Source organism: Pholcus phalangioides, unplaced genomic scaffold (assembly GCF_987345545.1).
Source record: "Pholcus phalangioides strain wild (caught in Gottingen) unplaced genomic scaffold, Ppha-v1.0 ptg000029l_1, whole genome shotgun sequence".
NCBI classification, from domain to species: domain Eukaryota; kingdom Metazoa; phylum Arthropoda; class Arachnida; order Araneae; family Pholcidae; genus Pholcus; species Pholcus phalangioides.
The window spans coordinates 6,064,842-6,078,630 of NW_028301619.1; the positions used below are offsets into that span (position 1 = coordinate 6,064,842).

A 13,789-nucleotide genomic window follows, 5' to 3' on the forward strand; every position below is an offset into this window, starting at 1 on the left:
ACGCGGCACGCGCGCGAGCGCTTTTCAAAAACTAAAGGAATTCTATTTCGTTTTCTCAATCAGAGAAATTTTCTCCCCAACTTTTAAACAATAATTTCCTTATGAATGATGGTCTTGTAGGCTTGTCTTACAAGGTGTAGGCACTCTTAAAATAATAATTATGTGATGACTTTCTATTCAATGCCTTTCTGTTTCGTTTCTCATCTTTGGGCATAGTTGCTGGACGCCCCATGTGTACGAGATTAAGGATCGTCCCATGGAGAGAGAACCTGCTTGTACAATAAAATTACATTATATATCCATGGCTTCTTGAAAAGGGGGCTAAAGCCTCTTACAAAATTTATTGGGGGGGGGGGACCCAAACACCCCGAGTCCTGAAGTTTCGCTGTCTATGCCCAACATGATGTGGGTAAGAAGAACTACAGATATACGAACATACATAATCTGCATTGCGATAATCGGATTTATGACTCAAAAATAAAAACAATTAAACTAAACATTTTTACGAGAATAAGAGAACAGCCGGACAGTCTCTTCTGATGCCAACAAAACAAAAATTTCCGCGTTTTTAAGTGCAATATTCACTGAGATATTTTAATTCGAAACTTCGGAGGAAAGTTGAAAAGAACAACGATGGATATGGAGCCTTCATTTCCCACCCAACTCCACTGGTCGGAAATTGCCGTATGATGACCGGAGTTGGTATGCGGTAAAGTGGGAACACCCCACGCTTTTTTCCTCAACTTTTCTGAGATTTCTGAAATCAGATATCTCTGCGAATATTGCACTTAGAAACGTGGAATTTTGTTTTTTTGGCATCAGGGGAGACAGGGCAAAAACTTTCTAACTGGGTTTTTGGGCACAGGATGTCCATTTTTTTATTTTAATAACTATACAACCCCTTGCACCATGAATGACGTAGCTCAAATTCCTCACTTATTAACATTCCGCAAGAATGACTTTAATATCTGTCACGTTTTCTTGCTGTCCCATTTTGAAAACCATCAATCGATTGTTGGACACCATGCACGAACCCAGGCAAAAATGAATAATTACTATTTCGAAAATGAAACACTTTCATTTCCAGGTATTATATCTGTCCCTTTTGCTTCCTAATAAAAGCTCCGGAACTTTTTTACAGTACTCTATTACTAACCAGACCATTCCATAATAATAGGAAGAGTCACATTCGTAAAAAAACACACACAAATTCAATTTCAAAGAAGACAATAAAAAGAAATCAAACAGGTTTATATTTAATGTGTAACAATTCTAAAAGCGTAAGATTAGAAGTAGAAAAAAATCAGGAAAATTATTGTCGTAAAAAAGGGATTCGCTGTTCATTATCTTTAGGCTACAGATTATTACTAAATCGGTTCACATATCATGGATTTCTATGACGTAATGTTACGTAAGTCCTTGTCCAACCTCTCGTGGGTTAAAGACCTTCTATCGAGCGTAGCCGGCGCCGCGTCCAGTCTTAAGAATATGACTTAGCGAAGATCGAAACACAAATGTTTTTCAATCTTAAAACGCGGAAGTTTAGCCAAATATGAACCTCTTTTTTTTATGGACCAATTTTTCCTCTCGTCTCTAATATCTCGTCCTCACATCCATACGCTTAGTCATCATTGTGGATAGTGTGGTTTACGTGTATTGTCACTATGTTCATTTTTGTTTTCACGTTGCTTCATTAAGAAAAAGTTTTATGCCGACTATGCCCTACCATATATGCATAATTTATTTTATACATTATCATATCAGACAAAGATCATCATCACGCGTTGGGTGCTGCTCTCATTTTTTATGGGGAAAATATCGGAATCATTATCGATATTATTTTCTCGATTCTTAGTTCATTCACATTCAGAGACTGCAAAAATACAAATACAAACATAAAGGACACAATAGGCAAATTGCTCAACGAGGTGCCTGAAAAAGAAAAAGGCTATAAAAAATATGGATGTCAAATACAATTAAAATACAGCAACCCAATATAAGAGCATATATCAAGAAAAAAATATAATAATTAATACGTAATAAATAATGCACTGCCCATAAAAAAGACCATGGTTGTCTCTTATTCTAAGTAGGGATAGCTTCTCGATTTATCCCAATATGTTTATCGTATTTCTTTTTAAATGCGCCAATCGTGTTAGAATTTACGACCCCTGGAGGCAAGCTATTCCATTTATCAAAAACCCTATTAGAGAAAAACTTCCTGAGACACCACAACCTAGAATTATTCCTTACCAATCGATACTGGTGTCCCCTCGTCGAAGCAGTTGATTGACGGTGCATTAATAACTCATGTTTCATCTTATCCATCCCGTTGAAAATTTTAAACACTTCGATCATATCCCCGGCACCTGCGTTCTTCCAGTGTAAACATATTCAAGAAATCAAGTTTCTCTTCATAGCTCAAGCCTTTTGTGCCAACAAGAGCACGCGTCGCTCTTCTCTACACCCCCTCAACCAAGTCCGTGTCCCCGTGTAGGTATGGTCCCGAAAACCTTACGGCATACGCTAGTCCAGGAAAAACCAAGCCCCAGAAATCGGAAGAATGTCTTTACATGAGAATGAAGAATGAATTATGAAATAGATGCATAGAGGGCAAGAGTTAAAAGATGAATGCTACGGAAGGGTCCAGGACAAATTATGAATTAGCTCGAATGAATTTTGCCATCACTGAAGGCAAACACGCACTAAGAAATCGATATTCGGATCCATCTTCCGTGAAATCAAAAATAAACACGGTGGCATAATAGAAAAAAAACACACACAAATAGGTAACTCAATGAAGATACAGTGGCAAGTGAATAATCGCATTGCTATCTTCCCGGGAAACAAATATTTATTCATGGACTATTTATGATACTCTAATATAATGATATTAAAGAATCATACAAGTAATAGCCATACCCATCTTATACTTTTATTTCCCTGTAAAATATTGAGAGCGTCTATTTTTCTGATGCTGAACTTTTATATTAGTATGAGCCCTATATTGCTATATTGCACGCTATGAAGAAAAAATATTAAATCACAAAAATAATTACGTCATTGAAAATCAATTATTTAAATTTCAAATGGCTTATATTTTGGTAAGTTTTAATTTCAAACTCACATGATCGTTTGTTAGAAATTGTTCTTTTTTTATTTTCAGCCGGCTTTAAACACATTGGGATGTGTTGCACAAGACAAAGTGTTAAATCTAGCGTACACGATTGGCATCTTTTGTGTTGGGTTTAGCGCTTTCATCTGGGGTTTCCTCATTGACAAGCTTGGCCTAAGAATCATAAGGCTGCTTCTAAAGTGAGTCTGAAAGAATTTAAATTCAATCAATAAATTCAATTTTTAGAATTATTATATCTACATCACACATCATAATGAGTAACCACATTAAAAATATTTTGTATTTCAACTATTCATTAATAACATTTTTGTTTTTGTTTTCTCTAACAGTGCATTGATCACGTCAGGGACAATATTGTTGTCTGTAGCCACAGCAGGTACGTAAGTTTCATAGTTAAGGGGTTTCCTGCCTTTTAACATGGTAAAAAAACTTTCTTATGTAGAAATATTTTATTGAAAATATTATTTATCCATTGATTTATTTCAAATTCTCACCACATATATTTGATTGTGTATGCTATCCTATGCTATCTACGTACAAAATTGTACATATCTTCAATACTTAAGTTCTTATTTTCAAAATTAAAACAAAATGCATTAGAAACAGATTGCGTGCATGATAAAAATAACATGACATCAATGAAATTGAACAAAATTGATTCAAAATAAAGGAAACTTAAGTTCATAAAATGTCGAAAAATATTTAAGATCCATTCATAAGTACTTAAGCTATAAATTTTTTTCAAAACGCTTTTAAAATTTAAAATTAAATTTTGAATAAGATTGAGTCGATATAAAATCTCAATCTGTTATATCATTTTATGAACTGAACAGTTTCCTTTATTTTGAACCATTTTTTATTCAATTAAATTCATGTAATTTCATCATGTGCGCAAGTTGTTTTTAATGAAATTTTTTGAAAATTTGTAGAAAATTATGCATTGGAGATATGTATAATTCTGTACTGCTTTACCGCTCACTAACGATGGTCATATATCGCCATACAGCAAATTCTAAATGGGGGAGTTGGGTGGGAAATGAAAGCACCATCTTTTTCGGTGGTAGCCCCAGGAAAGAACTTCTTTCTGATATCCTACCCGTGGACCTTGACGGCAATCTTCATAGTGGAAGACCAGCATCTTACCACTGCACCACTCGGGCGTAATATGTATCACAATTCTGTACTGGCATAGGATAGCATACACAATTAAATATACAGATAGATAGATAGAACCGCTCAAAACTCCGGACTGATGCAAAGCACCTTACTTTGAGCGGTCCGAAGCTTACAGGAATTCCTCTCTTTAACTGAAATTAAATATACAGGGTGTTTTGTTAATGGACTGACAAACTTTTAGAGGGTTGTTAGTAGACATCAAGAGGAACAAAAATTGCAATGGAACATGTTGTCGCAAACCATGTTGGGAGGATGAAAATCGCGAAAACGCATGCAGGCTTCGACATCACGCTGGAACGACAAAAAGCACAATAATAACTACAAAAAGATTTATTAAAATTAATTATTACAAGAGTTGTTGGAAGTGGCGGCCACTGACGTCAATTGCACAGTCTACAACGACGTAAAAACGATTTCCGGACGCGCTCGAAGATACCAGGTATGCTTTGGATGTCTGCCGCAACGACGATAATCCACGCTATGAGATTCTCCGGTGTGTCCATAGGCGTCGCATAAACGAGGGATTTAAGTTGACCCCATAGGAAAAAGCCACACGGATTGAGATCCGGTGAACGTGGAGGCCAAGCAACGGGTCCCGCGCGTCCAATCCACCTCCTTGGGTATGTAATATCGATTTGCGTTTTTTGCGATTTTCACCCTCTCATGGTTTGGGACACCATGTTCCATATCAATTTTTGTTCCCCTTGATGCCTACTAACAACCCTCTCAGTTTGTCGGTCCATTAACAGAACACCCTGTATTTAAAAATTCAAAATAAATCAATGGATAAATAATATTTTTAATAATATTTCTATATAAGAAAGTTTTTTTACCATGTTAAAATGTAGGAGACCCCTTAAAGTCTATAGTAAAAATTAGCAATCATTCTGCATCAACATGTTTTCAAATACATTGATATTAGATATATTGATATCCGTTTCGTGCTGAAGAAACGAAACCAATCAATAGATAACGTTGCTGAAACTTTTAAAAATTTTCATGGCAGATTTTCATCACTTGGAAAAAATTCAATAGACAGCGTGTTGCATTGGAGGGGCGACAAACTCAGAGGAATGATATTAAGCATTAAGAGAGAGGAACAAAAATTACCATAGAACATGGTATCGCAAACCACGTTTAATTGAGGAAAATCGCAAAAATGCTTATGGTGTGACGTTGTTGTACAAAATGTCCAATAAGTAGAAAAACCATTTACTTGGCAGCATGATTATATACAACCTGTACCGCACAGTTCAATGTCAAAAAGTAGACGAAGAGAAATGATTACAGGATATTTTGTACTTATTATTGTACTTTATTTTTTACACTGCATGCTGTGTTGTAATCATGCTGTCAAATAAATGTTTTTTCTACTTATCATTGGCTCTTTTGTCCCACTAGACGTCACACCCTTCATAAGTATTTTTGCTATTTTCACCGAATAAACGTGGTTTGCGATACTATGTTCTACGGCAATTTTTGTTCTTCTTGACGCCTAATATCACCCCTTCGAGTTTGTCACCACTTCAAGGCAACATCCTGTATAGCTGTGATACGTAAATTTAAACTAAAAACTATTGAAACATCTTAGAATTAGTCCTGAAAAAAAATTCAAAATTGCTTTTTTGGTAAATTTTGTCTGTAATTCGATTTTGACTTGGTGTCTTTCATAATTTTTTCACTATCACTAGTTGTACAACTCACCCGCTATTTACGGTTTTCGGATCTTTCTTGGTTGGCTGCTTCACACACACCACTGATCACCTATCACATTTGCCTTAAGCAATTGAAGTCACTGATACTCGTTAACGGATTTCCACATATTCATTGGAATCATTTCATCACCCCCCCCCCTCTAAGAGTAAAAACACGCGGTTCCACTTAATCCTTTGCTTGGAGCTCATTAAATCAGTCGAATAGAAAATGTGCGAAAATATTCTTTTTCTTTTTTTCCATACATAAAACTCGGTTTCACCTTCAATGTCAGATTCAAGAAAAACTCGACACCTTTCTCCATTGTCGAGATTTCATTTCTGGTTTTCGTTATGTCTAAATCCTAAACTCTTTCACAAGATTTCCATCTGGATACAGCTCATAATTATATTCATCGATTCAATTTTAATGCTATTTGAAAGAACAAAACATCGCGTTGATTTTTACCATGCAATAGGTTCATTACCATAGGTATTCCATGATAGAATTTTTTTTTCCCGTGGAAAATAAGAGTGGAAAAAGGAAGTAAGAATTTTGACGAGATAGATGGCAAGAAACTAAATCCATGAGGTCGCATTGCCATGGGATTAATCGCAATTTTCGAAAACCCACAACGTATATGTTTGCGGAAAGGTAAGTTCGTTCAATGGACGATGATGATGATAGGACGTGAAATTTCATATTTACAACTGATGAGAAACGAAGTCACGCATTTTATATTTCACGATATTCAGACGTGGTGCTCGAGGTATTGGCGAGATATAGGTTATTGTTTCCATTGGAAAGGTGAGAATCATTTTCCTTCGTTGGTCCTCTATTGGAATATATAATGGCTGCACCGTCGAAGACATTGTAAACTCACACTGGATGACAGATGAACAAAAATACAAACATAATTTATTTTTCATTCACAAAGTAAAGAAATATACGCTCTAAAATAATCCAAAAAACCACACACACAGTAGTGATTCCATGGGGAAAAAACAGTAAGTATCAAAATTGTTCCAATATAAGATCGATATTCTCTGGATCATCAAAATAAGATTTGTAAGTGGAACGAACAGACTTGAACAAGATTTTAGTACTCTTTTGTGAAGGTACTGGGCGACCTAAAATGGACTGATGGTTTTTCAAATGGTGTAGCAAGCAAACAGGGTGATAGTTATTAAAGTTATTCTAACTGGAGAATAATGTATGAGGTCAAGAATTTTTTTAGTACGCTTTCTTGTGCAAAGTCGGCCACTGAAGCTGTCAACCGTTGCACAACTTTTGGGAATAACATCGCAATGTTTTTGAAATATCCACTCTCCCCTCAATCACATAAGCGAAGTGGGAAATTAGCAGAAATATGCCACGTCGCAACTGGTATGGGGCTTCACATTCATGAATGAGGATTTTTTACAGTTCCGTAACAAGCGTGGTGGAGTTCTGTTGATACACTTTAACATTAAAGTGCCCTCAAAGTAAGAAATCGTACACATTGAGATCCAGTGACTACGGTGGCCAATGCATATAGTGCCTCGGTGCTGCAGCACTATATGCAGGCGACATTGTATAATGACATAAGAAAATGTACTAACGGAAAGCCTTGACATCATGCTCTTGCATGAATAACCTAAGGAAGTATCGCCGTTTGCTTGCTATTCTATTTTTGAAACAGTCCGTCTTTTTTTGGCACCCTATTAATGTGGTATGTTCACATCGGTTTGTCTAGAAACTTCGAAATCTTGACGTTGTGGAAAGAGTGTAAGAAACTACTGATAGCAAGAATAAGTTAGTATATAGATCACACTTTCCGATTTACGCCATTGTATCATCGCCTCCATAAAATTTCCTAAATGATAGTCACAGATAACATTTTTCTGTGCAATGGACAAATAATTTGCGACTTGCTCAGCAATTGTGATGGATAAATGTTGCTTATATATTGTGATGGATCAATGTTTCTTTGCGATTGTAACGGATAAATGTTTCTAAACATACTCTGTTGCAAAACGATATCTTAAAATTTCAATTCAAATTTTCATTTGTTTTTGTATAAGGGTTGCACCGGGACAGGGCCACAACTAGCGGGGTGGGGGGAGCAGCCAGGTCTACTGCTAAGGGCGCTGCACCAGAGGGAGCACCAAATTCTTTTTGTAACCACTCCTTCAACATTACATGAGGCACCATAATTCGAGCTTGCCCCGACTAACCAAATATATAATTGCGGCTCTGCATAGCAGAAGTCCTTTCAACCTCGAATAATCCTTGGATAACTTGCGAAGGGTGAAAGATACAGCTATTTAACTTAGCTAATAGTATAGTAAAGTACCTAAGCCGGTCACATGCATCAAACAAGGTGGCGATAGAGCAAAATTTCCAATTACAAAGTTTCAGAATATACAATATATTTTTTATTAGGACATAGTGACACACAATGTACACAGATGTGTTGGATAGATCATGGTGTCAGCTGATGGTCCACAACCACAGACGAATTGGCACGTTAGATTGCTTGCTTTTGACTATCATAACTACTTCGTGTATTAAAAGAATGTGATATACGGTTTCATTAAAAAATAATTTTATAAGCCGGTGGAAATCAAGCTAGTGTACATGAAATGCCGAAAAATAAGTATTATGTGAAGTTTCAGAGTAAATTACAATTTAGTTACCCTGTGTAATACAAGAAAAAAAAAAAGAACCATTTTAACTCTATTTCTTCTCATTCGGAGTCTGTGTTTATTAAATATGGTACGTTTTCTTTTCGTTTCAGACACACCTTTTTTAATATTTCCCGCGCTGACACTTATGTGCCTTGCGGGAGTGCCGCTGCGTTTAGCAAATATGCAGGTAAGACAATATCAGACGTATTATAATTTTCACATTATCATTGAAATTTTTATTTCACATATATTTCATCGTCATTTAATAAAGCTTTTGTGGCAGCACTGTTCCTTAAATACCAGCTGGGGCCATCACGATACCACTACGAGCATACAGCGGCTTTTACACACCACAATGTCTCCATTTTGTTCGGTACCAGTAAAGCATTGATACAGTTTTATAAGCATGTGCAAAATTTTGATATAAAATGAAATTTTCACCTTCAACTGCCGGAATAAAAGAAATATCGCATGAAACATCTGTATTCAGCTTCAGTTCCACAAACGTTTTCGCTCGGGTTCATGAAACTGTATCAAATAATCGTTGTTGATTTTGTGGCAACCGGGAGCAAAATCCTTAATGGATTGACCTACCTGATTTCTTTGATGTTAATCTCATCAAGACATTGTAAAGTCCTCTCTCTCTCTTGGTTTGATCCCGATATGTTCCTACCAGAAACACATAGATTTGATGCCATGAATCATGAAATCGTTAGATCTATAATGAAAGCCAATGAGTCAATTAAAGCTAATTAATTAAAACTATTCAATTAGAGGTAATTAATTAAAGCTAATGTGTTTTCACACCTTGTCCATATAACAGAAGCATCTGTAGACATAGGTAGCTTTGTGTTTGCAGAAATATTATTCTTTGTGCTCGTAATTTTGGGATTAACGAAAAAATTGCATTTTCGAATACGTAACCAGTAGGGAAGTATAATCATTGCAAAAATAGATGGCATCCATTTTGCATAAAAATCATTTTGTATTGTAAATGATAATACTTAAATGTTTTAAAACAAACTTTAGGATGTTTTGCGCTTAGTTTTATGGAACATGTGGCAAAACTATTTAACATTTCATTTAGATTACTTTTTGCAATTGTAATCACATGAGTATGATCAAGTCTAACCTTGAAGAAGACAAAAAGGCAAATTAGAGGCATAGTGTAAAATTAGGCTTTGTAATTAGTTTATGGCTCAAAAGTTTCTCGTATATTTTTCGAAACAAAGGTTAAAATGTTTGTAAGCTACAGCTGTGAATTTTAAAGTTATTAAACTAATAAATAGTCACACAGGGTGGGCAAAAAGTCCGTAGAAACTTTAAAAATGAATAAAAATCGGAAAAACCGAAATAAAAAACGGTTTGCAGGGTTAGCATCGCTAGGTCACGGGAATTTTTTTAAGACCTAAAAAAACAGCCGATAGGTGGCGCTGGTACTAGCGACTTCGGTGGAAATATGCAAATGAGACGATTATAAGAACTTTGCTCCTAATCCACAAGCAGTTCACCGTTGTAAACCGTGTATGTGGACCTGCTACACTTTGCCGTCGCTGGATTTGGGACTCGCCTGCAATGTGTTATCCCCTGTGGTGGCGGTCATGTGGAACACATACTGCTGTAGTAAACGATTTGGAGGCATTCTGTTGGTTATTTGCGTATATTTCCTTAGACTTGTACACGTCAGCACCACCTATCGGCTGTTCTTTGAGGTATTTTTTTCCCGTCTTAAAAAAATTACCGAGACCTAGCGATGCTAACCCTGAAAACCATTTTTTATTTAGTTTTTTTTCCGGTTTTTAGTCATTTTTAAAGTTTTTACGGACTTTTTGCCCACCCTGTATGAGAAATAATGTATGCAAGACATGTTCAAAAGCAAATAGGCTATGTTTTAAAATCTGACATTTAATTTGAAACATTGTTAAACGAGTCTGTTTAAATGTTCCGTGGTTGGCGTACTCTCTAGCGTCTCCTGAAGTAGGTGCTGTATATACACGATCGCATTTAGGCATATGCTATATGTACTGCTACAGGGAGGAAAAAATTCGAGGCACGGTACGTTTTCAGTTGAAAAAATTCAAGTCTGCTTGCTGTACCAGAACTTACTTCAAGTTGTGTCAGGAAACGAACATAGTTCACGCTGGTTTCCGATTCTACGATTCTGCGCTGTTGCTGATTGGTTAAAAACCAGAACTTTTCAGGTTTTTTAACCAATCCGTAATGACGCCGACTAGCAAAATCGGAAACTAGCGTGCTCTATGTTCGTACCCCTTAGGAATGTTGGCGTAAAATATTAACATATTCGGCTGAACAGGGGCTTGGGACCCACAGACTGAGTAAAAAATTTAGTCATTATTCGATTTCAACCATAACACGTTTCAGCGAAAGTATAACAAAAAGATGGTAACTATATCTACAGGGTCATTCCATAATTCTACTTGACGCATTTTACTGGCGAACCGTTTATCCTAAAGGCATGCTTCCACTTAGGAAACGTATCCAAATAACATGTAGGACTTTGATACGTCAATCATGTTGCAAAGGATTGCATGGTTATTAAAATAAAAAAACTAACTCTTTATATGGACATCCTGTCCTCAAAAACCCAATTAGAAAGTTGTTGTTCCGTCTTTTCTGAGGCAATCATTAAAAATAAAAAATTTCACGTTTTTAAACGTCATATTTGAATTCAAAAATTTGAGAAAAATGAGAAAATAACAGCAAAAACTAACGAACTACGCTTCTTTCTCTTATTTATGTTGTTCTTTTCCAACTTTCCTCCGATTTTTGAATTCAAATATGTCAGTGAATACTGCACCTAAAAACGTGAAATTCTTTTGTTGGCTTCAGGAGAGACAGGGCAACAACTTTCTTATTGGATTTTTGAGGACACGGTGTCCGTATAAAACGTTAGTTTTTGTATTTTAATACATAAACAATCCTTTCCAACGTGACGTATTTGAGTTCTACACGTGATTTGGATCCGTTTTTTAGTTGGAAGTATGTCTCTAGGATCAACGGTTTCGCAGGAAAATGCGGCAAGGGGAATTATGGAATCACCCTGTGTATTATTATTAAAGACAACAAACAAACATTATGTTTTTGTTTTCATCGTTCTGACAGCAATATTACCCAGTAAACAAAACAAAGAATTTCATCATATTCCTGCAGATACTGTTGCCACAATATAAAAACACCTGATTTATAATCTATTCCTAATTTGCAATACTAAAAATACTCTTTCAGTTCAAGGTCTAAGCTTACAAGTTCGAATCACACGTGAGGCCTGTTAGCAACCGAAAGCTTCTTCTGATTCTATTTCTCGTACAGTGTTAAATCTCAACAATAAATAGTAGACGTTCCGCCTTCTATAGGTAATGCGTGTCTGTCTGTCATCGAAATGCCCTTGACACGCCAGTCAGCTCGAGCGTAACCAGGCTGTTAACGTCTCACTTCTGTTGGTGCTGCTCTTAAAAAAATAAAAATATATATATACAAAGTACTTAAACGTTAGGTTAATGCAATCATTAAGCAACTACTTGTTGTTGTGGAGAGAGAAGAATATTCAAGAAATCAAGCACAACATTTAATTAGAACCGCCTAAAATTATACTGTCCCAATATTTTTTAACACTCGACGCAAAGAAGAAAATGGCATGTCCTTATTGTTGATTGACGAGACAAGCTGGAAAATTTCGAAAAGTAATCAATTTTTATTATCAATTAACGAAGATTGAAAACTTTCTGGAGTCACCATATTGTGTCGTGGGGCACTCTGTGACCGTGTACTTCTAAACTTGAACTTTAGAGCTTGAACGAGAGGTCGGTCCTGCACTGATCAAAGTTTACGAGGCATTGAAAGACGAAGTAACAAGGGTCGTGCACACAAACACAAAACTTATTACAGTATCCGATCTGATGTTGGTAAATATAACGTATCCATTCACGATATTTTTTTGTCGTTGTGCCGTAATACAAGGTCAAGGTATGCTCCTATTTCTAGTTGTGCCGTCGGTTAGTAGTCCAAGGCTACTAACATAGTAGCTTGAAGTTTCGTTTTGTAGTTTTTTTTTAATGGAGATAAAACAATTACTAATATTTTACAGAACATTCTATACATGGTCGAGTTTACATCATTGGGACCACCTTCTATATCAACTGCACGTAGCTAATGCAAGTGTTGCAAGATAGCCATGTGTGAATATAAGGAGAAATGCGTGCATTCTGAAAATTTATCGGTCGCGTCAGAACAGATTAGATGAGTGATTCATCAGATTTTCAAATAATGATAATAATAAGAGAGAAGTATGAATGTCATCTTTATAGCTGAGGGGATCACGATACCTCTGAAACGGAGCAGTTTGTGAAATTTTCACGTGCTGCTTTCTTGTTAAAGTGTAGTGTACCGTAACTAGACAAAGAGCATCACTGTAAATAATCAGAATGGAAATAGCGGAGCGCCAAGTTACGTTGAGTTGAAAGTTGGCTGAGACGGAGTGGGGGCCAACTGACACACTACAGTTGAATCCAAATGAACCAGAAAGTAACGAGACTTTTGTGTAAAATGACAGAGTAGCGAACCCTGTTGTGTATCGTGCTCCGAAAAAGATGGATAGCCACTGCGCCGAAGTTGTTTAAACGACTCAATGTTGCAAAATTGTATCAAAATATTGCACCTCTTTCTATTGACAAAAAGTTGTGCCTTCTATAATGAGTCACATTCTAAGTTGTGTGAAATGAATGGCTGCTATGGTATCCGATGACAAAAATCTCTGAAGACATGACTTTGTAACCATTGGCTGGAAAAACACAAGCTGGTGATAGTAATATCATCCGAGAAATGTCATTGTGAATTGTTTAGATTTAACCCTTACAGCGGCAATCCCGAAATATCTCGTCTAACTTGATCTGCTTTATTTCAGCAATATCGAAATATCTCGAGTTCTTGAAAACTCTCATTTCACAGCCCAGTTACTGCATTGAAGTCGTTTTTACAGTAAAACATGTTTTCCACCGCCTCCCCTTCCCTCCCCAATCGATCAACTGCCAGTGGGCAGAGTCAGCTTTTGTTCAGAGTCTGACAACAGAAGAGGGAGAGAAAGGATCTTCTGTTGTCA

General features: G+C 36.3%; 1 protein-coding gene across 1 annotated transcript in view; it reads left to right on the top strand.

The window, feature by feature from the left end:
* Positions 1-13,789, top strand: part of LOC149067618 (equilibrative nucleobase transporter 1-like) — a 39,676-nt gene that overhangs the window by 12,402 nt on the left and 13,485 nt on the right. The window contains exons 2-4 of the mRNA XM_089252449.1: positions 3,167-3,315; positions 3,466-3,512; positions 8,784-8,860. Coding sequence (XP_089108575.1) covers positions 3,167-3,315; positions 3,466-3,512; positions 8,784-8,860 — 273 coding nt within the window. The remainder of the gene's footprint in view (positions 1-3,166; positions 3,316-3,465; positions 3,513-8,783; positions 8,861-13,789) is intronic.